The following is a 24,158-nucleotide window of genomic DNA, read 5'->3' as shown; positions in this document are numbered from 1 at the left end:
ACGACGGGGTGTAGGATTTACAAGGGAATTCAGTAGGGGTTATATCTATAAATTTGTACATGCGTATTACCCTGTCTTAACATCATTGGCTGCTTTTTTTGGAAAAGAAGTTTTGCCAACCGCTTTGCGTTGCTTGAAGAGACTTTGCGTAGTCGTCGTCTACGGGTATCCCTCCAATGGCAACGTGTTCACCTTTCTGCGTTCTGTACTTTCTTTCCGCATCTGGCATCTTTGCTGTGGCATCTCTGGAAAGATCGAATCCTAATTCACGGGACTTACGGTCGATCGTTTTGGCCAAATCAAGAATAATTGAGTTGTGCACTATGGTCTTGTTCGGTTTACTTTTGCTGTCACTCATGGCCATTAGCTCAGAGTAGACCCACTGTGATATTTCCATGTACTGGGCTTTAGCCTCTTCTATGTCGGCGCTTTCTAGCTGTTTGGCTCTTTTCATGTAACCGTCGCTTCGTTGATACATGTCTCGCAAAACCATAGCTTTTAAGTTATTATCCATTCGAAATCTTACATCGGCGTATCTTGTGGTGAACGGGTTGTTTGAAAAACTGTAGTCCCCTAATTTCTGGAAGAGCATGTATTTTTTGCCATTAAGAAAGGGACCTTTGTTGTTCTCGTAGACTATTTTGGCAATCTTGAGTGGAAACCTTCGTATCAAGTACTTGAAATAACACATGTAAAAATGGTTCCAGTACTTAACATCACTTGGTGGCTGTTCTAAGTAGGCAATACCAAAAATCTCCTGCACACGGACCATGTTGAGTTTGCCTTTATTTTCCTTCCGATTCATGGTATTGATCATATAGTCCAAGTAGGTTATTAGTGCGTATTTATTTAGAGAACCCTTACTGGCCGCATGATTGCTAGCGATCATCGACCAGGCAACCTCGGCGCTTTTTTCTGCATGAGAATCCTTAATCTCCGTTTTGTTTGTGTATAGTATGCTTCTGACCAACTCGTTGAAATCAATTGCCGTGAATCCTATTAGCTTGTATTTCAAATACTCGACAATCTCTAATGCACGTTTTTTGTTTCCTAGTCTCAAGTTATAAGACAAGAAGGCATGAACCTGGCCTGGAGTAAACTTTTCGCCGGTTCCCAAAATACTTAAGTCTCCACCTTGACCAAATAAGTTCTTTAAGTTCACGGATTCTTCACCAGAATTCCCTGTGTTGTTTCCATCATCGTACCTCGAACCCACAATGGCACCAAGGGATTCATTCTTTGTCCTACCACAATGATACAGAATTGAACTCATTAGTTCAGGACAAATTTTCACCGAATCTAATGGCAAATCAAATATTATCTCACTTATCAATTTTCTATATCGTCTATTTTTACTGAATAAAGTGATCATTTTTGCGAGTGTTTGGTAAAAATAAAAGTTGTTGGAGAGATTGTTATTTTCAGAATCAATCGTGGCGTTGTAAAGTTTATTATGGAACGGTTTTATTATAGTCCATATGGTATATACGGTAACTGGGTCATTATTTTTGCATCTATCTTGAATAACTAAGTAACTAAATTGAAGGTACTTGGACAAGAGTTGTCGATCTAGTAGCTCTTGTATATTTGAACATGTTTCTTCTTCTTCTTCATCTTCTTTTTCTTCTACTTGTTCTTTATAATAAGATATCGAATAAGATACTCGCTTGCTTATGATCAGCCCAAAGTCTCTTATCAACATCTCGATTGTGCTGTATGGTGAAGCCTGCTTTTGAACTGTTGTGTATGGCTTTCTCAACGATGTAGTAGTGCTACTCATCAAGCTATAAGAAGCTTTATCAATAAGAGACTTCATTTGAGAATCTGATAACTGAAACTTTTGTTCTTCAAACTGGAACTTATCCATCAGTAGATTAAACCTCGATATCAGAGTCAAAATATTGTTCAACTCAGTGATATTCCTATCCTGTGATCGATTGATACTGTAAAGGTCAATGAGCAGCGACAAGTTATTGGGCACCAAGAACTTTTGGATCAAAGAACGTGTTTTAGCTGTAAGCGTAGTTTCATCATTATAAAGACATTTGTTTATTATATTCATTAGGACTGTGAATGCAATTGATGATGCATTTATGTGCAATGACAATTGAAGAATTAAATATAGTACATTTTCCGAAGGCTCAAGCCCTGCTTGATCTCGATAATGCAGAGGTTCATGTGTGTAGCTACTTTTGACTTTGGCTATTTTGTCTAGCTTGTCGATGGTGAAGCTCAATAACTTCTCTAGAGTTGGAGAGTTTTTTTCTCGATTGTTCAAAACAGCAATCGTGACGTTTTGCAAGAATACAGGCAAGCTCATTTTTTCGTAAAGATCCTTTATTTTCGGCTCGTCTAGTCCGACCTTGAGCATCTTTTCAATCAGGTATATGGAAGAAGGAGATATTGACGAGGAGGGGTCTCTTCTTGGAGTCACCCTTGTGGCAAATCCTCGTGTGCATAGCACAGCTCTTGCCAGTTGCAGCTGAAGCATCTCTGCTGTACTGCAAGTTGGATTGTTAAGCCTGAGGTTTGTTGTCCTTCTACTTCTCTTTCCTTTCTTAACTCCCCATTGTATGGAATCGTCGCAATCCAAAAATCATGCCTCCCTAACCCCAAAATTTTTCAGCGCTTAGCGTTTTGTACGTCAAAAAACGCTTGAATATTCACCACCAGCAATTGCTTAATGCATGGGGACCTCTTTCCGTATTATGATCAATCACAATTCCATACATAGTTAGCAGAATGGTGAAGACATTTTTTGCAACCCCGATGTGCAACGTTTCTATGATACTTCACACGTCATTGTAGATAAAACTGATCAGAAGATTATGAGCTGCTTGATCGGGAATAATGTAGAGAACGTATCAACTCTCCAACTATCTAAAAGTAAGTAGTTTCTGAAATTTGACCTTAGCTGTATACAGCTGTATATTTAGACACTGATTCTGAAATAGGTTCAGTTATCAACTTCAATGGAAAAAAGTAGAGTTCCAACATTTTCAATTTTTCTTCTCCTTTTTCTTTTCTTTCTAATTTCTACTCTGCATCTTTTGCTTTTTGCTGCTCTACTCTGTCTAACGCAACTACCTGACACGTCAACGACCAGCAACATGTTTAAGCAAGGAGTAACTATACCGGCTATTTCCCTCTCTGGTGCCGCCCTATTTTTCTGGGGATCGTCATCTTCTACCCCGGCCTCACCTGCTCCAGCTGCTCCGGGAACTCCTTTAGGTGGTGCATATCCTGGTGGATTTCCTTCCAATGGAAAGAGCAACAACAGCGGTGTCAGCAATAAAACCAACCCTACAGCTGTCAATCCCGCTGAATTTTTCAAGTATGGATTTCCTGGTCCTGTTCATGATATGGCAACTCATCAAGAGTTTGTGAGTGTTTTTGACAGACAGACAAGAAACCCATATTATGTTGTTGAACACATTACTCCTGAATCTCTTAAAAGAAACGGGGATAGTGGTGATAGAAAGAACTCGGTATTCAAAGAAGACGAGTCTATTCCTGATAAGTTTCGTGCCAGATTGAGAGACTATTTTAGATCGGGTTACGATAGAGGACATCAAGCACCTGCAGCAAATGCTAAATTTTCACAAGTTGCAATGGATGAAACATTTTATTTGTCTAACATGTCACCACAAGTGGGAGCCGGTTTCAACAGAGATTACTGGGCTCACTTTGAAGACTTCTGCCGTCGTTTGACGGGTGATTACAATTCGGTAAGAATTGTGACTGGGCCACTTTATCTGCCCAAGAAGTGTGAAGATGGTAAATACAGAGTTAGCTATGAGGTTATCGGTAATCCTCCAAACATTGCTGTTCCAACACATTTCTTTAAACTTGTTGTTGCTGAAAAGAATAAAAAGAAATCATCAAACTCAGAAGATTTGGCTATTGCAGCTTTTGTGATGCCAAATGCAATCATCTCCAATGAAACACCACTCAGAACATTTGAGGTCCCTGTGGAATCATTAGAAAAATCATCTGGACTGGAATTTCTTAAGCAAGTTCCAAATGGTAATAAGAAGGCCCTTTGTAAAGAGGTCACTTGTGAGATCATTGTTAGAGAATTCAATAATGCCTTGCAAAAGAAATGAAAGTTGTTACACTCCGAAATGCATTTATTTATTAACTTAAATAACATTATTTATTCATTCTAGATTTATTCATTCCTTTAGTTATATGTTTATTTATTCATTCATCTACTTATTAAAATTTCAATAGAAAAAATAGAATTATTAGAAAATATAGTCCATTGTACGTGTCTCGAGCTCATTCTGTGGGCATGTATTTCTCCTCGTACAGTCTAGCAAGTCGACTGACTTTACGTTCGCCTCTCCTCACACCTTTTTCTACTTCTTTTGCATGCTGTTCTTTCAATATTGCAGCCTTTTTTATTTTCTCCGCCTGCTGTTGCACTTCCAGATCCTTCTCCGTGTATTTGCGCAGTTTACTATTTTTGGCTGGAATCATACTCTCCAAAAACGCAGGTTTGGCTGGTACAGGACGTGCTTGTTTCCTTGGTGATGGAGTTAATAAGGTATCTGCAATTGAAGACGTTGAAGTCTTATAGTTTAGGGGTTTGGTTGGGGTCAACAAATCACCAACCATATCCCGAAGAGTCTCTGTGTCTGAAATGTCATCAAATTGATCATTCCTAGTCGTTCTTTGGGGTGTTTTATAAACGTTATCAACATCATAATCAATAGTAGTTGACTTTTCCTCCTCTAATCCCAAGCTTTCCACAGACTTGGCTAATATGTCTACCTCTGATCGTGTTACAGGTATGGTCGACTCGGCACTGGTCTGCATATAAGAAGATGAGGAAGTAGACGAAATGTCAGATTTGTGGGAGCTTGCGGATGTTGACCTGGAAGATATGGAGCCAGTTGAACCATTTGTTTTTGATTCGATATAAAGCAAGTGGTTTTTTCTTGGCATTGGAGGAAGTGGTGGTACAATATCTAATTGACGTTTTGGTTTGAGCGGAGATGTTTTCGTCGGTTCGCATTGTTGTTCAGGTTGCTTTTTGTGAGAGATAAGCTTTGACTCCAAAACATCTTGAATACCCAATTGTTTATTTTTGAAAGCTTCAAAAGCCAGAAAATCATCAAAGCTAATATGGTTGTTGAAATCATCCAGAGTGTATGACGTCCCAAGTATTGTTAGTTTATCGAAATATTGCATAATTGACCGTAAAAGCTTGAACAGATTATCGAATCCTATATCATCGTAATCCAAATCCTCCTGAGAGGATGAAAGGGGAGAAGAGTTTTCCTGGTTATCGGCATACAGTATTTTGGTGAAGGCCAAAATAAGTCTCAATGTCTGTCTTTCTACTGATTTGGTTTTGTTTTTGGCATGAGGCTCAAGAATGCAAGCTTCTCTTTCTAACTTGTTGAGAAGATATCTAAACAATTTGAATAACTTGATGAGGATATAGGAGTTGTCATAGCTATCTATTTCACTTTTTCCATAATTTTCCTCTAATGATGAAGGCTCTGCGGTTCCAGCGGACGTTGGCGGAGTTTGCAATTCAGATGACGATGCGTTTGAATGGTTACTAAGATCTATCAGTGGATGCCTGAAAGTGAGTACCTCATTCATGAAGTAATTTACCTGTTCGACATCTTTAAAATCGATTTGCGAAGGACCTGCACGGTGGGAGATAAGTACCTCAAGGGGTATAAGGGGCGATTTCGAATTTGAAAGTTTCAGGATGAACTTGACTATAATCATGTAATGTTCTAAAAAGGAGAAATCGGCTAAAACAATGAGCTGATCTCTTTTCAAGCAGTCGGATAAAATGTCTATGGAGATTTTGGTTTCGTTCGAGAGCGCGGAGCATCTTATGATTGTTGTCCAGTCGGTAACGGACAACTGGGTGTCCAGATCTTTGTTTGACAAATATGCAATGAGGTTGTTGAAGATCCGAGCAAATTGGTTCAGCGGGAAGATGCTGCTTGACGAGCTAGCCAAGTTGTGAAGAGAGTAAAGAGTCAATGGACGCCCGTAGATGGCGGTGAAGTGTCTCGTCATCACGATCTTGTTGTTTTTGTATTGGATTTTGTCGATCATGTAGGTATGCAACGAGATCAGTAATTTAGTGATGTCGACATAGTGAGAAAGCGTTGTTAGATTGTTGCAGTTGATGATGACTGGGTGGTTTGTAGAGTTGAACGAGTAGAATTTCGTGAAGAGATCAACGATTGATTTGAGAAGCCAGGTGCTGTGGACTATGTAAATTTTGGATAGATGTTTTTTCGACTCTGGGGGTATAAGTTTCAAAATCTTAATTATGTTCAGCGGCAGCTTGAACGAGGACTGTTCGGAGGAGTTGGTTATCGAGGAAGTTGGCACCGATGCAGACGAGTGGGTGTTGTCGGGACTAGTATCTCGCTGCTGATGTTGCACAAGGGATGACTGATAGAACCCGTTTGTGAAGAAAACGAGTGCATGGTCTTCTTGCGGGAGTTTCTCTAGGATTCTGTTGACGAAGTTCCGCAACTTGGGTTGAGAGTCGATGTCGGATGTGGAGGTGCTGCCATTGAAGATCGACGAAGGTATGAACGTTGAGTCCAACACGTACAAAGGCAGTGACGTTTCTGGATCAACTGTGGATGTGCGGTAGTAGCATCTGTCGATGTAAGACATGTCTGTGTCCCGTTTGCGGGTTGTGCGCTGTTTTTTCTGCCTCCTTGGACTCCCCAGGACCAAATGCTTCACAAGTCAGGATCGTTTCTGATCCATCACCCATCCTGATGTGTTTTCGTCTTGTGGAAGAGACTCTTTGGACCCGGAAGTGGAAAAAAGACATTAAGAGGAGGGAAGAAGGGGGGCCAAGAAAAAATGGTGTCGCGGCAATCTGCAGCTGAGCATTTTGGTTACGTAAGCGGATTGTCTTTTCTTACAAAAAAATTCTTCCCGTTTTTGTTGGGGAAGGGAAATAGGGAGCTGCGATAAGGAAAAAAAATTGGGTTCGTGATTCATGGACGTGAAATTTTCATTCTTTGATATGGAAATGGATATACAAAGAGGGAAGGGCAGAAATGGATGGGAGAAAAAGATAAAAACAGTATGGAAGAAGAAGAAAAAAAAAAGGATTGACAGATAACGAGAACAAGTAAATGGGTTATATGTTGTATATATAAAATAGTAAAGTATGTTTGATTTTTGTATTGTTTGATTGGATCAAATGATTGAATAATTGGAATGGAAGAAAGATGGACTCAAGCCGCCTTGGACTTGCTCTTCTCCACCTTCTCCAGGTCGGCCTTGGCCAAGTATTCCAATTGTTTGTCGAAGGTGTTACCGATAGCACCGGAGTCCTTGATGACAGCGACCCTCAAGGTGGACAACAAGTTGTGGGCGGCGTTGGAGTGGGCGTAGACACCACCGTTGAAAGCGATGGTGGCGTCCTTACCGAAGGATGAACGGACCAAAGCCTGTCCACCCGGGTGCTGGGTCAAGAATGAGGAGCAGTCGTGGACTATGCCGGAGACAATGACCAAGCCCTTCTTGTTGGCGGCCTCCTCGTAGAACTGGTCCTTGGACCAGATTGGCAACTCAGAGACCTGGGGCCCCCAGTTCAAACGGCTTCTCATTTCGTCCAACTTCTTCTGCTTCTGCTGCAAGATGCCCTGGTCGATGGCGTTCTGGGAGAACTTCTTCAAGTTGTAGGCGAGGCCGACCTTGGATGCACACCAGATGAGGATCTTGGTAGGGTCGTATTGGTACCACTTGAGGGCGTTTCTGTAGTCGGATGGGAACTCGTGGTGGAAGTTGTGGTAGCCCTCGCCAAAGGTGACAAAGGCGGTGAGCAAGTGGTCTCTTGGGGTTCTTCTGTCGTCGAAGGGCTGTTCGCCAATCCAGTGGGCGAGGGAGTTGACGCAGAAGGTGGCCTGCTGGATCATGAAGGACTTGATCAGGCCGGCGTAGATGAAGCCGCCCCAGAAGTCGTCGAAAAAGTACTTGGAGAAGAGGGCCGGGAGAATGAGCGCCATGAAGACCATGATGGTCAGGTAGTGTCTGTGCTGGACGCGGACAATCCAGTCGTCCACCAAGTCGGAGATGTCTGCTCTGGCCTTGTACTTGGGGTTAGGCACCAACAGCATCCAGCCGATGTGCGAGTACCAGAAGCCGCGTCTGGCGTCGTAGGGGTCTCTGTCGGTGTCCGTGTAACGGTGGTGGATTCTGTGCGAGTGGCCCCACCACTTGATCGAGCCCTCGATGGCGGACGCCCCGAAGAGCGCAAAGAAGATCTTCAACGGGTCTCTGGCCTCGTACGCTCTGTGCGACCACAACCGGTGGTACCCGGCCGTGATCGAGAGGCCCGACAGGCAGAAGAGCGACAGCGCAAGCGTCATCGTCTGCACCGTCGGCTTCACCCAGTACGAGCACCCCATCGCCACAAACGGGAAGAGCAACACGAGCATGAAGTTCAACCAGTTCACGTGCTTGTACCAGTTCTCCCGGGTCCACGGCTTTTCCGAGATGTGCTGCTCCCGCTCGTACTTCAGCCGCAGCTCCTTGTCCCGCTTCAACACCTCTGCAACGCTGTCCTTCGCCAACTCCTCTGCTGTCACCGTCGTCATCGACTTCGTGCCCATCAGCCGCCCGCCAATCCCGGACGCGACGATTCTCTTCTGCTGCTTGTTTGTGCCCGCAGCAACGGCGTTGGCCTCTGTGATGTCAACCGAGTCCATGGTCTGTGCGATTCTGCGATGTCCGACCGGAAAGACCCCTTCTTCTCCCGCAATGCCCCCTTTCCATTCTCATGCTCAGCGTATCCTGTCGTGGCTGGCGGACACTGAAATATTTAAACGGCTCCTGCCTGCCGGATCTGTCCCGCTGTCCGCGTCGTGGTGTAACCGGCCCAACAAATTGGGAATGCTGGGGCGTCGCCTTTTTGGGAGGTCGCGCCTGCCCTCCCAAATCGCCCGAGCAGCCCACACAACACCCAACCCTGTCGCACCCTCATCCCCGCCGCCCCTTGCCCCGTCACGTGCCCACAGTTCCCCCGAGCAGCCCTTCCTGCGACACCAGCGCTGTCGCGCGCGGCCGCTCGGCACAACTCGCAACGACGTCATCGGCGAAAAAACGATGACGTCGCCGGCGTCGCCGTCGCGCACAATGCAGATCGCCGCCCCGCCTGGCCCGTCGCCCCGTCCCGCTGCAGCTTCTCAGATCACCACCAGCAGCTGGCAGTCCGGTCCTCGTCCCTGCCCACCTTCTTCCGAGCCACCGCTGGCTCACGCATTCAGTGGCAAACCGTCTGTCAGGCGCAGGGTGGACGTGCGCACAGGTGGTGTTGGTGTAGGAGGCGGGTGGTGGTGGTGTTGTTTTCTTGCCCTGTGTGTTCCTCTGCGATGGGTGTCTTCTTCTTGCGGTGCAGACAGGTTGTGGACTTGTTGAGAACGCCATCCGTGACATCCGCAGCAGCCCCAGTGTAACTCCGGCCGCAGACCGACCAGCAGAACCTAGCAGCAGCCTCCCCACGCCTCCTCCACAACAATGCCAGTCACGGTTTTCGGTTCGTTGAACCAGGACCTTGTCACACACACAGTGAAGTTCCCCGGGCCGGGCGAAACGGTCCAGGGCGTGTCGTTCGAACGCCACCTGGGCGGCAAGGGCTTCAACGGCGCCGTGGCCGTCGCCAAGCTCAAGGCGCCCACCGACCGGTTCACGGTGCGGCTCCTCGGGTGCTTGGGCGACGACGACGCGGTCGCCAACGACTTCATCGCGTACCTGAAGGCCAACAACGTCAGCACCAGCCTGCTCAAGAAGGTGAAGAACACCGCCACGGGGACGGCGTCCATCGTGGTGCAGGACAACTACGCGGGCGAAAACAGAATCATCGTCGTGCCCGGCGCCAACGCACACCTCCACCCGACCCCCGCCGAGCTCGAGCGCTGCTTCAACGCCTCCAACCACCCGGACCTCAACACCTCCATCGACAACCCGGCCTTGCCCTCCCACGTCCACTCCCACGCCACAAAGCCGCCCAACAACGAGCCGCCGGCGAAAACAGCAGACCTCAACCCTCACCCGCCCTCCAGCATCCACTCCCATGGCTCCCTGGCCTCCTTGAACAACGCCGCCAACGCCCCTGCCGCCGCCGGCGCCAGCACCGCCAACCTCGCCCAGGCCAACTCCAGCTCCAACGCAAACCTCAACAATGGCCTAGTCAGCAAGAACGGCTCCATCATCCACAGCTGGTCCGCGTCCGGCATGAACTTGAGCAACATGAACAACACCAATGGCAACAGCAACAGCAACAACCGCGTCTCGAGCAACCAGAACCTCTCGCAGTCCTCGCCTTTGAACTCCTCTTCCACCATGTTCTACAACCAGCAGCACGCCGCCCCAAACACCGTCCATGAGTCCTCCTCCAACGGCTCCTTCATTCACTCGCACAAGACGAACCCGGTTCTAAGCTCCGCAATCACTAACTCTTACGCCGATCACAGATCGAACGCTAACCTTGCCGAGCTTCCTTCGGAGTTGAACGCCCACGCATCGGTGCCAAGAATGGACACTCTCACCTACCCTTCGCCAAAGCCTTCTGCGCTCGACTTGCAGAACGCCGCCATCACCCTGGCCTCCAAGGTCCCTGTTCCTTCGAACTCCTCTGCGTCCTTGAGAAAGGCTTCCAACTTGAACTTGACTGCCCAGCAACGCCTCACCAATGTCTCCTTCTCTCTAGGTGGCAGCTCCGCCCACTCCTCCTCCGCCTCGCTCACCCCTTGCCAGTCCTACTTGCAGATGGTGAACAAGAGCAGAGGTGAAGGCCGTAGAGCGAGCCAGGCAGACGTCCAGGCAGATGATTTGGCTCATTTCGTCGTGCTACAGAATGAAATCCCAAACCCAACCGCCATCATCCACACCTTGGCCTCTTCATATCCTAACGTTAGGATCTTCTACAACCCATCTCCATTGCCTGCAAGAAAGGCCGGATACAATCAGGACTTCCTCTCGGCTTTGCATGAATCTCACTACTTGGTTGTCAACGAGCACGAGTTGGCCGGACTTGTGAAAAACTTCCACCCTAACCCCGACCGTGAGCCTCTCACACTATTGAGCAACACCTCTAACTTTGAGCCACATTCGGATTACGCCGACCTGGTGAACCTCAACATAAAATTGATGACAAAGCTACGTACATTGCTCACCAAGCCATCTCTTATTGTCACCTTGGGCCCGGCAGGTATTTTGTACTCCGAAGAGGGCAAGTTCAACTACGCCTACATCCTTGCTGAGGAAGTGGACAGCGACGACATTGTCGACACTACAGGTGCAGGTGACACCTTCTTGGGTGCCGTGGTCACCTCTGTCTACCGGAATGAGACTTTAGAGTCCGCCGTCAAGTTCGCTGCCCGGGCGTCGGCAGAAACCATCAAGTCCAGAGGTGCTGCAGAGAGCATGCCATACTGGAAGGACGTCGAAAAGCGTGGATGGTTATTGTAATCGACCCCTGTATAGTTTAGTTTAGTTTAGTTAAGTTAAGTTCATTACATCTCAACAGTGAATGCAGTCTTGTCCTGTTTTATTGCTAGCAAACAACTTCTTGCCTCCAACCCCGCGCGTGCCAATAAAATTTCTCGGAGTACAGAGAGTCGCAGTATGATTTTTATTTTCGGAGGTGAACTCCGATGAAACAGAGCAAAAGTGTCCTGTTCTGTCAGTTGGTTCTTTGCAAAAATTTATTCTGTTGAAGCTCAAGATAATACATTTATTGGACTGATCAACACAGAACATGAGCAATCAGTATACTCGGGAAATAGCGGTAACTGGTGGCGAGGGAGGAAAGATAGTGGGAGATCAATCATGTCTGATAGTCGTGGTTGATATGATATGATAGGACATTGATCCATCTCCGTTTTCCCAAGAATCCTCCTTTTTGCTATACAGCTGTTACTTTGTTACATAGCAGTTTGTGAAAGACAGCGCGATGATGTTCAAAGACACGAGCAATAACACCAGTTCCGAGTATGCACCGGGTGAAACAAGTGTTCTGAGTGATCTGGATCACCCCGAATATCTGTCCCATAGCGTTGGAGATAGATACAGAGCGGAGAAAGCTGAGGCCTTCCTATGGAATGTTGTTGAGAATCCGGTGGATCTCGATCCAATCATAAGTGGGGAAGGCATGCTGGCCTCAGACGATTCGGAGATGCAGAATTGGATCACCTCCACGTCGGAGGCATCTTCGGTATCCCCATCAAGTTATTTTGCAGTCATGAATGGGACAGACATGTTTGAGTCTCATCTTTTCGGGCATTTTGATCCGTACGATCAGGAAACTGTGAATCTTCCAGAACACCGAGCAACTCTCACAGTAGACGATATGGACTTTTTAGAGGTGACCTTCGACGAAGCCCATGAGTTCATAAAGTCCGAAGAACAACAGCGGTTACATTTACCCACCCCGCCTTTAAGCGAAAGTTCCGAATTAAGAGGTTCTTCGCAATTGGAAGAGACTCATTCGAAAGCAAAGTCTTTGGAAGTGAGACCCGAAGCGGGTGAAGCAAAGGTAGAAATAAAAGATGAAATTTTGGTAGAAGAGGATGAAGAGGAGCAGAGGTCAGAGATGATAATGCCAAAGAAGGGGAAGCGTACAGTCGTGCTTTACCCTAATGAGATTCTTGAGCGAGCCAGAAAATACACGAATACCGTTCAGGAAGCTAATCGCAATACAACGAAGATTAAAGGACGGGACATTAGGCTCCTACAACAATCGGCAGCAGCCGGGAGAGTCTCCATTGGTAGTTCTGTGTACACCATTGTCCCCGAAAGCGAGTGGAAGATCAACTACATGTTATATCTGATTCCGAATGGGTACGTGTCTTCGGTTTTTCTTGTGAGTTTTCTGAAATCGATGGTGGACGATGTATGGGTATACTACGACAATATCAACGAGCAGCCGCATTTTGCCTTGACCAACGCCAAGCTCCCGTTCAGATACTGTAACCAAGTTGCCAACTACTATGAGCCGTTCATCATCCGTGAAAAAAGGAAGGACGGAAGGATATTAACAAAGGAGGAGAAACGGGCGAGAAGTGACCGGCGAAGCAGAGGCAAAAGCAAAGATGACTCTCTTTTCCACATCGAGGCGCTCTGCCCTTACTGTCCGATCAAGTTTGACAATGTCAACAAGTTCGATGACTACTTTTACGGAAGAAACGACTCCGACTACCTACACCATGTAACCAAGCACCACGGAGTCTACTCGGATGGCAGTGAGCACGCTCTACCTGACTTGGTTCTCCTCGACGGCAGAGGCCGGTTCTATGCGCATTGCGAGGAATGTGAGGAGCTTGTCAAAATCAAGGACCCTACGGGGGAGGAAATTGTTGGGAACAGGTTTCTTGGGTACTTACGACACTGTCTCAAGCACAGGAACCGGTGCAAGAACGGCAGTGGTGAGAGCCGGCTCAGGCGCCGGGAGAGAGTTGTTGAGAACGCAGCCAGGAGAAACCTTCTTTACGAAGATGGGGACAAAGGTGAGTTGTTGGTCCACAGCAGAATTGGCGCTGCGACGTGATGTTGGTTGTATTTTCCCGAGACGGTGCGTTTGGGAAGGGGTCATTGCTTAAGACCCGTTGGGTATGTACGTTGTACTATTATATTAGTTGTTTTGTAAATTATGAGTGTATATTATACATATCATTAAATATGTGTGTTTAAAATAGGAAAGTGACAAGTTTGTTTCAGCTCTAACTGTTGGGTGTTACAAAAGTCGGAAATTTTTGTCAGACGTTCCCCAGAATTTATAATAAGATTGGAGCGCAGTTACGTAAGCGGTGATGTGTAAAATCAATGTAATGCTAGCAGTTATTATTGATCAAGCTATACAAAAGAAAGGGGGGCATATAATCAAAGAGAATAGAATGAAATAGATAAAACAGATGAAACGGGTGAAAGTAAGTTAAAGTAAAATAAAAGAAGAAGAAATGAAGGGTAATAGAATTTGTTTTTCAATTTGTTTTTTCTCAAGCTGGACTGAGTTTTGGAAAAATGAGTTTATCGTATCATTGATGCTCGTGTACGACAGGGTGGTGGATTGAGCTCATATCCAAGGCCTCTGGAAGGTCCAGTCCGAGGGACTTGACGGGCGGGAGTGTCGTCGACGTGTTAGTGGCTGTGGTGGACGCGGTAGTGCTAGGTGTGTAGGAGTGTTTCACGTTGACGAAGCTGGACACGGGGGAAAGGCCTGTCGGAGAGGTGGAGGGGCTGTGCAGTGGGGTGGTGGCCAAGCTGTTGGGGATGCTCTTTGGCGGCTGGGTCATGGTAAGCGGGAGGGACATGGCGAGCGAGGAAGGTGGGTTGTTAGCGAAGCGGACCGTAGTGAAGGAGGAGTGGTGGGAAAGCAGCGGGGGGCGGGAGGGTGTGGAGACGGGCGTCGGGATGATGGTGGGTGTTGCCGCGGAGAGGGAGGAGTCTGAGCCGGAGACGGAGAGCTTGGAAAAGGAGAGGGGTGCCGGAAGGGTGGTCATGGCGGTGAGGGTGTCGATGGAGGGGAGGGTTGGGGAGGGGTTGGAGGCGGCAGCGGCGCTGGTATGGTCGTCGAAATACTGCGAGAGGCTGGGGAGAGACTTGACGTACTGGAGGTTGCCTGCCGAGGAAGATATGAGGGCGTAGGCGGCCTGGGCCTGTGCGGAGGAGACGTCTGTAGAGGACACGCCTGTGTCGCTGGTGAATGCGGCGGACGACGCTGGGTCTGCGGAGCGTTGCATGTTTTCGAGCTCCTTGGAGGCGGCGGAGGCTAGCACCTGCATGAAGTCCGGCCGGCTCTGGTGCTGCTGGTGTTGGTGCTGGCTCTGCAGGCCGCTGCCCCTGTCGTCGTGCGAGTGCTTGAGAAGCTTGGACGCCAGCTGCTGCTGCTGCTTCTGGATCTTGTGTTTGCGGGCCAACTTGGTGGCGGACCCGGACCTCTTGAGGCCGCCGCCGGCGGCCGGGACCGCGGAGGGCGGCGCAGCCGGGGTGCCCGTGCTGCCGCTGGCGGAGCCGTCCTTGTTGAGGTAGATCAAGTTCGACATCGACTTGGAGTGGGCGTTGTGGCGGGAAAGCGGGTTCGAGTGGATCCTCGAGTGCCGGGTCAACTCGTCCGAGCGGGAGAAGCGCTTGAAGCACCCGGGGAAGTTGCACTGGTGGGGCTTTTCGCCCGTGTGTGTTCGGATGTGGCGGGTCTGGTGCTCGAGCCGGTTGAACGACTTCTCGCACAGCGGACACTTGTAGGGCCGGGGCTGCGCCGCCGGCGCCGCCGGCGTGCTGCTGCCGGCCGTCGTGGTGGTCTTGGGGTCGTCTGTTCCGGCCATGCTGGGTGTGCCGCGGGGTTGTTGTGGGGAAGGGGGTGTTCGGCTGCAGGCGCTTTGGCGGATGGACCGGGGCAACACGCAAAACGAGGGACGCTGCTGGCTGCTGACTGCTTCTGGGTGTCGCCGGGCACTCACGGCGGTCTTTGCACTCCACCAGCTGTCCACAGACACCACCACCCCGTGTTCTGGATCCCCAGAGCATCGTCTCAGACCCGCTGCAATCGGCACAACCCCACACTTCGGAAACGTCTCGCCCTGCCTCTCCCTCTCGCCTTCTCGCGCCCGCGGCTTCCCCTCGTTTTTTCCCCTGGCGCGCGCAACGAAGAAAAAGGGGGGGGGGAAAGCGGGCGCGAGTTTCCGCCGTATTACGTAAGCGGCTTCACGGAGAAACCTTTTGCCGCGGAAAAACTCCGCGCCCCGCGCACCCGTGCACCCTTTCCCCGCATTTATCCGGCGGTGGGGGGAGCGACGCGTCGCTCGCGTTCTCCGGGCCCAGGCGTCCTTCCGCCCGGGACGCCTTTCCCGGCACACATAAGGAAGCACCCGTGCACCGAAGTGTGACTCTTGCCGGGCCCACGGCTGGGCGGTCTGGGCCGTGTGGACCACGTTGATCCGTCCGAGATGCTCAGCGAAAGACGGAGGCAGAGACAGCCAGACAGACAGAGACGGAGAGCGGGCTCATGAGAATGCTCAGACCGTTCCTTAGTTTGTGGCAAATGTGGTGGGCGTGGACTTGTCTGGTGTGTTGCAGTGCTGTATTCTTGTTTGTTCTATTCACTTATTGTGAATTTCTTGTTGGTTCTTCTCAGGTCTTCTAAGTTCTTCACCGGTCTAGCACAATTTCCCCCCCTCAGTAACCACACACATACTACCCGTTCCCGACATGTCCGACTTCACCACCAAGGCAGTCGACACCATCAGAGTGCTCGCAGCAGACACCGTCGCCAAGGCCAATTCGGGCCACCCGGGCGCCCCTATGGGGATGGCACCAGCAGCACACGTGTTGTTCTCGCAGATGAAGACGAACCCTAAAAACCGCAAGTGGATCAACAGAGACCGGTTCGTGCTCTCCAACGGCCACGCAGTGGCGCTCTTGTACGTGATGTTCCACCTGATGGGCTACCCGATCTCCATCGAGGACCTCAAGCAGTTCAGACAGCTCCACTCCAAGACCCCGGGCCACCCGGAGTCGGGCACGCCGGGCATCGACGTGACCACGGGTCCGTTGGGCCAGGGGATCTCGAACGCCGTGGGCATGGCCATTGCGCAGGCCAACTTCGCCGCCAAGTACAACAAGCCTAACTACAAGATCTCCGACAACCACGTCTACTCCTTCTTTGGAGACGGCTGCATGATGGAGGGTGTTGCGTCCGAAGCCTGCTCCTTGGCCGGCCACTTGCAGTTGGGCAACTTGATTGCCTTCTACGACGACAACAAGATCTCCATCGACGGTGCCACCAGCCTGGCCTTCACCGAGGACGTCGGCGCCAGATTGACCGCCTACGGCTGGCAGGTCCTCGAGGTGCCCGACGCAGACACCGACTACGAGGCCATTGCCAAGGCGCTCGAGAAGGCCAAGGCCACCACCAACAAGCCTACCTGCATCAAGATCACCACCACAATCGGCTTTGGCTCCTTGAACGCAGGCAGCGCCTCTGTCCACGGCTCCCCATTGAAGCCAGACGACATTGTCCAGTTGAAGAAGAAGTTCGGCTTCGACCCTGAGAAGTTCTTCGACGTCCCATCCGACGTCTACGACTACTGGAGACTCATTGCCGACAAGGGCGAAAAGGCCAACCAGGAGTGGGACTTGATGTTCGAAGCCTACTGCCAGGAGTACCCTGAAGAGGGCGCAGAGATCTCCAGAAGATTGTCCGAAAAGTTGCCTGAAAACTGGGAAAAGCTGCTCCCAGTATACACCCCACAGGACAAGGCTTTAGCCTCCAGAAAGATGTCCGAGATTGTTCTCGGCAAGCTCGAACAAGCCTTGCCAGAACTCATTGGTGGTTCTGCAGACTTGACGCCTTCCAACTTGACCAGATGGACCGACGCCGTCGACTTCCAACCTCCAGCCCTCGGCATCGGCTCCTACGCCGGCAGATACATCCGTTACGGTGTCCGTGAACACGCCATGGGTGCCATCATGAACGGTATTGCCGCTTACGGCGCCAACTTCAAGGCCTACGGTGGTACCTTTTTGAACTTTGTTTCCTACGCCGCGGGCTCCCTCAGACTCTCGGCCTTGTCCGGCCACCCAGTCATCTGGGTCGCCACGCACGACTCCATCGGCCTGGGTGAGGACGGACCAACCCATCAGCCAATCGAAACCCTGGCCCACTTCAGAGCCATTCCAAACTTGATGGTCTGGAGACCAGCCGATGGTAACGAGGTTTCCGCAGCATACAAGGTTGCCCTCGAGTCCACCGTCACCCCATCCGTCATTGCCTTGACCAGACAGGGCATCCCACAGTTGGAAGGCTCCTCCATCGAAAAGGCTGCCAGAGGTGGTTACGTCCTATCCGACGTCGAGAACGCAAGATTGATCTTGGCCGCCACCGGTTCCGAAGTCTCTCTTGCCGTCGACGCCGCCAAGGAGCTCACAGCCGGAGGCTTGCCAACGCGTGTTGTCTCCTTGCCAGACTTCTTCACCTTTGACCACCAGTCCGCCGACTACAAGAAGAGCATCTTGCCAGACGGCATCCCTGTCCTGAGTGTTGAAGTCATGACCACTTTCGGCTGGGGCAGATACGCTCACGCCCACCTGGGTCTCGACCACTTTGGTGCCTCTGCACCTGCCAAGGACATCTTCAAGGCCTTTGGTTTCACCACCGAAGACGTGGTCGCCAAGGCCAAGAAAGTCGACGCTTACTACGCCGACAAGGAGGTACTCTCCAGACTAGACGGTCCTTTGTCTTACTAAGTGCCCCCTTCTCCTTTAACGACTCTTTACACCTCTTATCTATACTTTGACGTATCTTTATAGCCATCTTTTATTAACAATCGTAAATAATACTAATAATATCATCGTACTCAATTCGTTTTCTAGCCATGCGCCACGCGTGCGCCACGTAAGCCTATCCACCTTCTTGCATGCGCCACCTTCTGCTCTCTTGCGATCTCTTCGTCGTCGGTCTGGACATGTCAGGGCAGCAAGAGATAAACAGCACACGTCGATAACCTATCCTGGTTGTAGCAGCACCAGTCTCCCTGCTGCTCTACCCTCCATTTGTAGAGACTCTGCCAACACACCGCCAGAAATGTCCCACAACAAGTCACAGGCTACCACAGTGAAAAATAGGGCCCGCTTGATGCAGCTGTTGCAGGAGCCGTGCAACAAGCATTGTGCCGATTGCAAAACGTCTAGGAATCCAAGATGGGCGTCGTGGAACCTCGGCATGTTCATCTGCATTCGGTGCAGTGGGATCCACCGGTCTCTTGGAACACACATCTCCCGCGTGAAGAGCGTCGACTTGGACTCGTGGACCGACGAACAAACCGAGTCCATGTGCTCGTGGGGGAACAAACGGGCCAATGCGTACTGGGAGTCCAAGTTGAAGCCACGGTCACAGAACGAGGTCGAAATGGGTGGCTACATCCCGCTGGATGGCAAAGTGGAGAGCTTTGTGCGGACAAAGTACGTTTTGGGCAAGTGGAAAGATGACGGGCCAAGAGAGGCCTCGAGATACCAGAATGTCAAGGCCGGATCCGTGACAACTTCTAGTGCCTCGACTACCGCTTCAAATACTGCCACACAGCAATCGAGTACAGACTCCGACCCGCTTTCCTCCTTGTTGGATATTGGGTCTTCACGTGCTACTACGTCAGTCGGACAATCCCCATCGTCGTCATCCCTACCAGACCGTCCTACCAGCGTGAACAGATCACGTACAAACCCAACATTGTCGCTTTTAGAACAACATTCCGGACCTTCACCAAGCGAGAGCGTTCATTTACAACAGCAGCAGCAGCAGCAGCAACGAATCAACGGTAGACCAGACTTGAAAAAGAGCATCTTGAGCCTGTACTCCTCTCCTAGTCCTTCTGCAAGCAACGTGTCGTTGGGCGGCGGGTATTCCAACAACATCAGCAATATCAACCGAACAAACTCCAACACAGGTTCCAGCGTGAACTCCACTTTCTCTAACATTAACACCCCTTCTGCATCTTCTAATATTTGGGGTTCCACTAGCAATACAGCAGCAGCTACCCCCTCCACCCAGAATAAAAACATTGTCGGTGAAGATCCATTCAGAAACGTTTGGAACTAGGTGTTACACTCTATATAAAGTTTATGTATTCATGTAGGCAAGTAATCCAATTACCTATGCATCATTTTCATTGCAGCACGTCAATATCCAACTCGTCCCATCATTTCAACGATCTTTGCCTCAATTTCGGGAACAGTTCTCTCCAGTGCCTTGGCAATCTCACCCTTGGTCTTGTCGTCAAGGCTGAAGTAGTCCTCAACAACATCACCATCGATGCACGCTCTTTTAGGAACGTAATAGCTCCGGAATTTCAAAATATCCCTCTCGGCAAGCATCAATTGCCTGCTCTCGTCTATTGAATCATGTTGCCCAAATTCGTCGATCTTCATCCCCTGCAGCACGTTTCTCATGAGCTTTTCCAACTCTCGAAAGAAGTTCACTTCCTTCATGGTTTTCACAGCACTAAATACACCAATTGTACCGTTTATACCTCCATAAACAACAGCATCTTCACCCCCAACGCCGATTTGTCCACGGAATAAACCCACAATAACATCTCCAACGTAGAAACTCATCAACATGTCAAACTTGATGTTGTCCTTCAAGTTGTTTCCTTTCCTACCATGGCCCTGCTCAATTTCCAAGTTCGAAACAGGATTCCTCAACACTGTCACTGTGCCAAATTTATCTCCAACGATAATGGTATCGTGATCGAGCACAAAACCTCTGGTTATGTGGCGGTTGATGCAATCATCAACAACTGGGACAAGTGAGTTGGAATCTGCTTGATACAAAACAATCTGAACACTGGATCTGATGTCACTCACAAAAAGTCGGAACCCAGAACTCTTGATATCAACTATATTTGTTATCCCATGCTCTTCCATCCTCAAACCTGACTTCCTTAGCATCTGTAGTTTTCCAAGCTCATAGATACCCAATTCGTCCCCGAATCCAAGTACCACACGACCCTGGAATGCATGAATAGCTAAAATAGGCCTTGGAAATTCTTGCTTGTACACAAATTGCAAACTACCATCTTCCTCAATATGATAAACACGAATAAAACATTTCTCATGTTTCTTTCCCTCTCCAATCGGGTTGAATTTGATAATTGTACTCACTAAGAGATAGTCTCCAACTTTGTGATCATGTTCAAGTGTAGCAGCTCCAAGTCTATGAGCTGTCTGGTTGCCCAATAATTCAATAGTTTGCCCGATTGCACAATTTTCAGTTGAGAAAACATGGATACACGATGCACAATCACCATCTGTACTCTTGGAATAACCAAAATTTTGTAATTTTTCAAATTCCTCGGCATCATTATCTTCAATATTGCCATACGTAACCATCTCGTCTACATCTTTGTTTGCCTCAGTACTTTCCTTAGGTTTATTAAACATTGATTTAATATCCAAATCGGAACAAGCAATATAGCTCATCTTGTATTCATTATTTACCGAATCACAAACGGCTCTTGGGGTATACCTCATCGGTATACTTTCAATATTATCTAGCTTCTTCAGCTTATTGATCACACATGTTTGGCAGTCGCCATTATGCTTATCATCTACGGCATTGAAAAGAGGCAATGATGCAATAGTTAACTTTTCCCCATGCGCAAGTATTAAACCTTGAGGGACATCTGCCGAATGAAGAGGCACAACACATCCATATGTCTTAGAATAGGTTGTTTCTTCTGCTTCTTCGTCTTCATCTTCATTTTCGTTCTCAACAAATTTTTCTGCAATCGGAAGGGGAATTAACTTGATATCCTCATTAGAACCTGGTATTACCAAAAATGACAGGAGAGATCTGATTGCAGCAACAGTAACGGATTCTCCAACTTTGTTTGTCACTCGAATAGGTTCAATCATCAATGGAGAAGCCATAACATATTTCATATTGGGTTTTATAAGCTCACCTTCATCGGTGAGAATATAACGCACGTAAATACCATTCTGCAAACCTACGTGAACAAAATTTATGATTTGACTATTTCTTTTCAACGATATATCTTTCATTTCATCATAATCTTCGTCTTCATCTGTGTAGTCTTCTATGTTACTTGAAAATGATGTTATTGCTGTAGAGGAGGCAGTAGAGTACAGTTTTGTGGTGTATTTGGTCTTCATTGTTTCCTTAGGATCTGTTGATAAAACATGGATACTCGCATCTTTACACGTTACAATGATGAAGGGAGAACGAAGTCTTCCCTTCGGTATATCTCCCAACGAGATTGAGGTGATGGATGCGTTAAACTCTTTGTGTAACGAAAACTCCACCAAAGCATCACCAGTGGGAGAGGTTTCAAAATATACGACGTCTCCATTAGATAGTGCCAGTGCAACTTGCGTATTAGTGCATGATGAAAATAAAACTTCAATCCCTGGGGGTGGGTTCCAGTCAATAGATTTGACTGGCTCATCATCTTCTGAGTAGAATATCTGTTTCAAACCGGTTGCATGAATTTGAACTATGGAGTCTGATCCAGTTTGACATGCATCCAAAGTTGTAATGGTATCAATAAACCCTGAATTTTCTGCTTCTTCTACCTCTTCTCCAATACTCAAAATTATTGAGCCATCAAAGAAAGATAAAACAATGAATCGATCATATTGGTCCTTCTTGTGAATTTTACACGTAAACGCTTTCATGATCTTCGAAGGAAGCTCCTGAGTTACTATCTCAGATAGTGGAATACTCTTGTGTAGAACTTTAATGGCAGATCTAGGGCCCGATCCAGTTATGGAATATAATTCTGGTAATGAAGATACCAAGTCACCACTGATGAGTTTGACATCCATCATTGGGCTTAAGCTACTGTTAGCCTCAACCAATCTGATATTGTCAAAGGGCTTCAAGTCAAAAGCAACACCTTCATTCTCTTCTTCCAAAACCGCTTGCTCGTCTGGATAATCTTCTGAATTCCACTCTTTTTCATCAGAGCCATTACCTAGCTTTTCAAACTGGTAAATATATTGATCACCTTGCTCACAATCTGCATATAAAAATCCACTCTTCAGGATTAGTAGGGAGGTACAAATAGGAATGGTGTCAAAATACCTGATTCTTATGGATGTTACCATACCAGGTCCAACGTCATTCCCTATAACATCATATTTCGTTTCTTGTGTCGTAGTATAATCCAAAGTGACCTTGAATAAATCTCCGAATTGATTCTGGAGTAGAATGAAAAATGCGTTTTTCATTTTATGTACTACACTACTGACGATTATCGATTTAGTAGATGTATCTTTTCCTCTTGTTGGAATCGGAGCATAGTGCGTTGGCTTGAACGGGCACTTATATTGTATCATACCTTCGGAACATACTAGCACTCCACTTGGACCATCATACCCACCTGGAATAGCAACAAGGTAATTGCTTTTGGAGTTGATTGTTTCACTTTCACTGAGTATTACATGATTCAAACCTAGATCAAACTCATAATAGTTCAGCAATTTGACAATCTTCGGAGCTTGGGCGCTATAATCGGTTTCGATTGCAGCAAATATAGGATTTTCAAAACCAGAATCCATAGCAACCATGGTGTATGTTAAAAGATGGTTTCTATTTGCTTCAAGTGGAGACATCACTACCAATCCGTTGGAATGGCTGTTATCTCGGGCAAATGTGTATACCAACTTATTACGTTCGATAGCCCCTATCATAGCTGCTCTACCATTGGGATCGACAGAAATATATTCTCCAGGAGATAGTCGACGAACTCCGGTCTTGTAAAACGTTTCGCTTCTGACGGCAGTGAATTTGTTGTTAACTGAGTCGAATTCAATGATGGATAGTGTACCACTATCTGAAGTAAGAAGTATAAGATCTTTGGTAGATTTTACTACTTTGAATGAAGCAATTGCTCTTATATTACAATAAGCATTCTGAACAACTAGCCTTGATACTTCACTTGTACTTTTGTTGAACTTCCATAATTCTAAAGTTGTCTGTGTAGCTCTAACAATTTCTTGTGATTTCCTTGATCCTGAAAAATTACCAATAATCGAACTAAGTCCAGATGATGGTTGTCTCAACGTTCGGTGATACAAAGAGAAGGTTGGATTGATATCTGCCATTGCTATAGTGAAGTGCTGACTTCAGACAACCTTACTATTGTCATAACCTCAAACAAAACAATAGTGTAGGTAGCATCAAGCTGATAAAACTTAGAGGTTTGAAAAACCTTACTCTTTGCAAAATGATTACGTCAGCAGTTGCCATGAAGTGAGACTCTCATTGTTGATGTTTACTTTCAGCGGGTTTCAGATCTACAAAGGCGTGTTCTTTTAGTCATGAACTTGTATCAAATCAAGGGAAAAAAATCCTAGAATACACTTAACAGCAGGCAGGCAGAACAATGAGAAAACCTGCAATAAGTGAGATTCCAGAAGCTGGCTACGGCTCTTCCAATCAAAACCGCAAAGACGGAGATTTGAGTGATGGCCTGGACGCCAGCGATAGTGACAAGGAAGAAAGTAATGTAGAAGATGAAGATGGTGAGGAAGAGGATGAAGATGAGGAAGAAGAAGAAGAAGTGTATGAAGATGCCGTTGATGGAGATAATGAGAAAGCCAACGGTGAGAATGAAGAAAACATTGACGAAGACGATGAA

At 47.7% G+C, this 24,158-nt stretch overlaps 10 protein-coding genes across 10 annotated transcripts; 5 read left to right on the top strand and 5 right to left on the bottom strand.

Annotated features, from left to right (window-relative positions):
- Positions 1-19: 19 nt before the first annotated feature.
- PICMEDRAFT_18173 (hypothetical protein) lies at positions 20-2,527 on the bottom strand. Its single transcript, XM_019161902.1, has one exon. It carries the CDS (start codon positions 2,489-2,491, stop codon positions 83-85), a length of 2,409 nt encoding a protein of 802 aa, XP_019015900.1. The 5' UTR covers positions 2,492-2,527; the 3' UTR covers positions 20-82.
- Positions 2,528-3,085: 558 nt separating this feature from the next.
- PICMEDRAFT_18172 (hypothetical protein) lies at positions 3,086-4,353 on the top strand. The gene has a single exon (XM_019161901.1). It carries the CDS (start codon positions 3,111-3,113, stop codon positions 4,104-4,106), a length of 996 nt encoding a protein of 331 aa, XP_019015899.1. The 5' UTR covers positions 3,086-3,110; the 3' UTR covers positions 4,107-4,353.
- PICMEDRAFT_18171 (hypothetical protein) lies at positions 4,118-6,770 on the bottom strand. The gene has a single exon (XM_019161900.1). It carries the CDS (start codon positions 6,661-6,663, stop codon positions 4,282-4,284), a length of 2,382 nt encoding a protein of 793 aa, XP_019015898.1. The 5' UTR covers positions 6,664-6,770; the 3' UTR covers positions 4,118-4,281.
- A 468-nt stretch (positions 6,771-7,238) lies between these two features.
- On the bottom strand, positions 7,239-8,714 carry PICMEDRAFT_74480 (hypothetical protein; the record flags this gene model as incomplete). Its single annotated transcript, XM_019164781.1, has 1 exon — positions 7,239-8,714. One exon carries the CDS (start codon positions 8,712-8,714, stop codon positions 7,239-7,241), a length of 1,476 nt encoding a protein of 491 aa, XP_019015897.1.
- Positions 8,715-9,522: 808 nt separating this feature from the next.
- PICMEDRAFT_36720 (hypothetical protein) lies at positions 9,523-11,475 on the top strand (the record flags this gene model as incomplete). The annotated part of the gene is made up of 2 exons (XM_019163029.1): positions 9,523-9,987; positions 10,828-11,475. 2 exons carry the CDS (start codon positions 9,523-9,525, stop codon positions 11,473-11,475), a joined length of 1,113 nt encoding a protein of 370 aa, XP_019015896.1.
- A 484-nt stretch (positions 11,476-11,959) lies between these two features.
- Positions 11,960-13,552, top strand: PICMEDRAFT_74478 (hypothetical protein; the record flags this gene model as incomplete). The annotated part of the gene is made up of 1 exon (XM_019164780.1): positions 11,960-13,552. One exon carries the CDS (start codon positions 11,960-11,962, stop codon positions 13,550-13,552), a length of 1,593 nt encoding a protein of 530 aa, XP_019015895.1.
- A 1,534-nt stretch (positions 13,553-15,086) lies between these two features.
- Positions 15,087-15,251, bottom strand: PICMEDRAFT_22813 (hypothetical protein; the record flags this gene model as incomplete). Its single annotated transcript, XM_019162279.1, has 1 exon — positions 15,087-15,251. A coding segment is annotated over one exon (165 nt), but the record flags the coding sequence as incomplete, so codon positions are not given.
- A 958-nt stretch (positions 15,252-16,209) lies between these two features.
- Positions 16,210-18,246, top strand: PICMEDRAFT_74476 (hypothetical protein; the record flags this gene model as incomplete). Its single annotated transcript, XM_019164779.1, has 1 exon — positions 16,210-18,246. The coding sequence occupies one exon, from the start codon at positions 16,210-16,212 to the stop codon at positions 18,244-18,246; it is 2,037 nt and encodes a 678-aa protein (XP_019015893.1).
- Positions 18,247-18,583: 337 nt separating this feature from the next.
- Positions 18,584-18,883, top strand: PICMEDRAFT_36812 (hypothetical protein; the record flags this gene model as incomplete). Its single annotated transcript, XM_019163037.1, has 1 exon — positions 18,584-18,883. A coding segment is annotated over one exon (300 nt), but the record flags the coding sequence as incomplete, so codon positions are not given.
- Positions 18,884-19,674: 791 nt separating this feature from the next.
- PICMEDRAFT_60418 (hypothetical protein) lies at positions 19,675-23,767 on the bottom strand (the record flags this gene model as incomplete). The annotated part of the gene is made up of 2 exons (XM_019163436.1): positions 19,675-23,615; positions 23,713-23,767. The coding sequence occupies 2 exons, from the start codon at positions 23,765-23,767 to the stop codon at positions 19,675-19,677; spliced, it is 3,996 nt and encodes a 1,331-aa protein (XP_019015891.1).
- Between the last annotated feature and the right edge of the window lie 391 nt (positions 23,768-24,158).

The sequence above is a fragment of the Pichia membranifaciens genome (assembly GCF_001661235.1).
Source record: "Pichia membranifaciens NRRL Y-2026 unplaced genomic scaffold PICMEscaffold_6, whole genome shotgun sequence".
Lineage (NCBI taxonomy): Eukaryota > Fungi > Ascomycota > Pichiomycetes > Pichiales > Pichiaceae > Pichia > Pichia membranifaciens.
The sequence above is the reverse complement of the archived record's forward strand: the minus strand, read 5'-3'. Positions and strand labels throughout refer to the sequence as shown.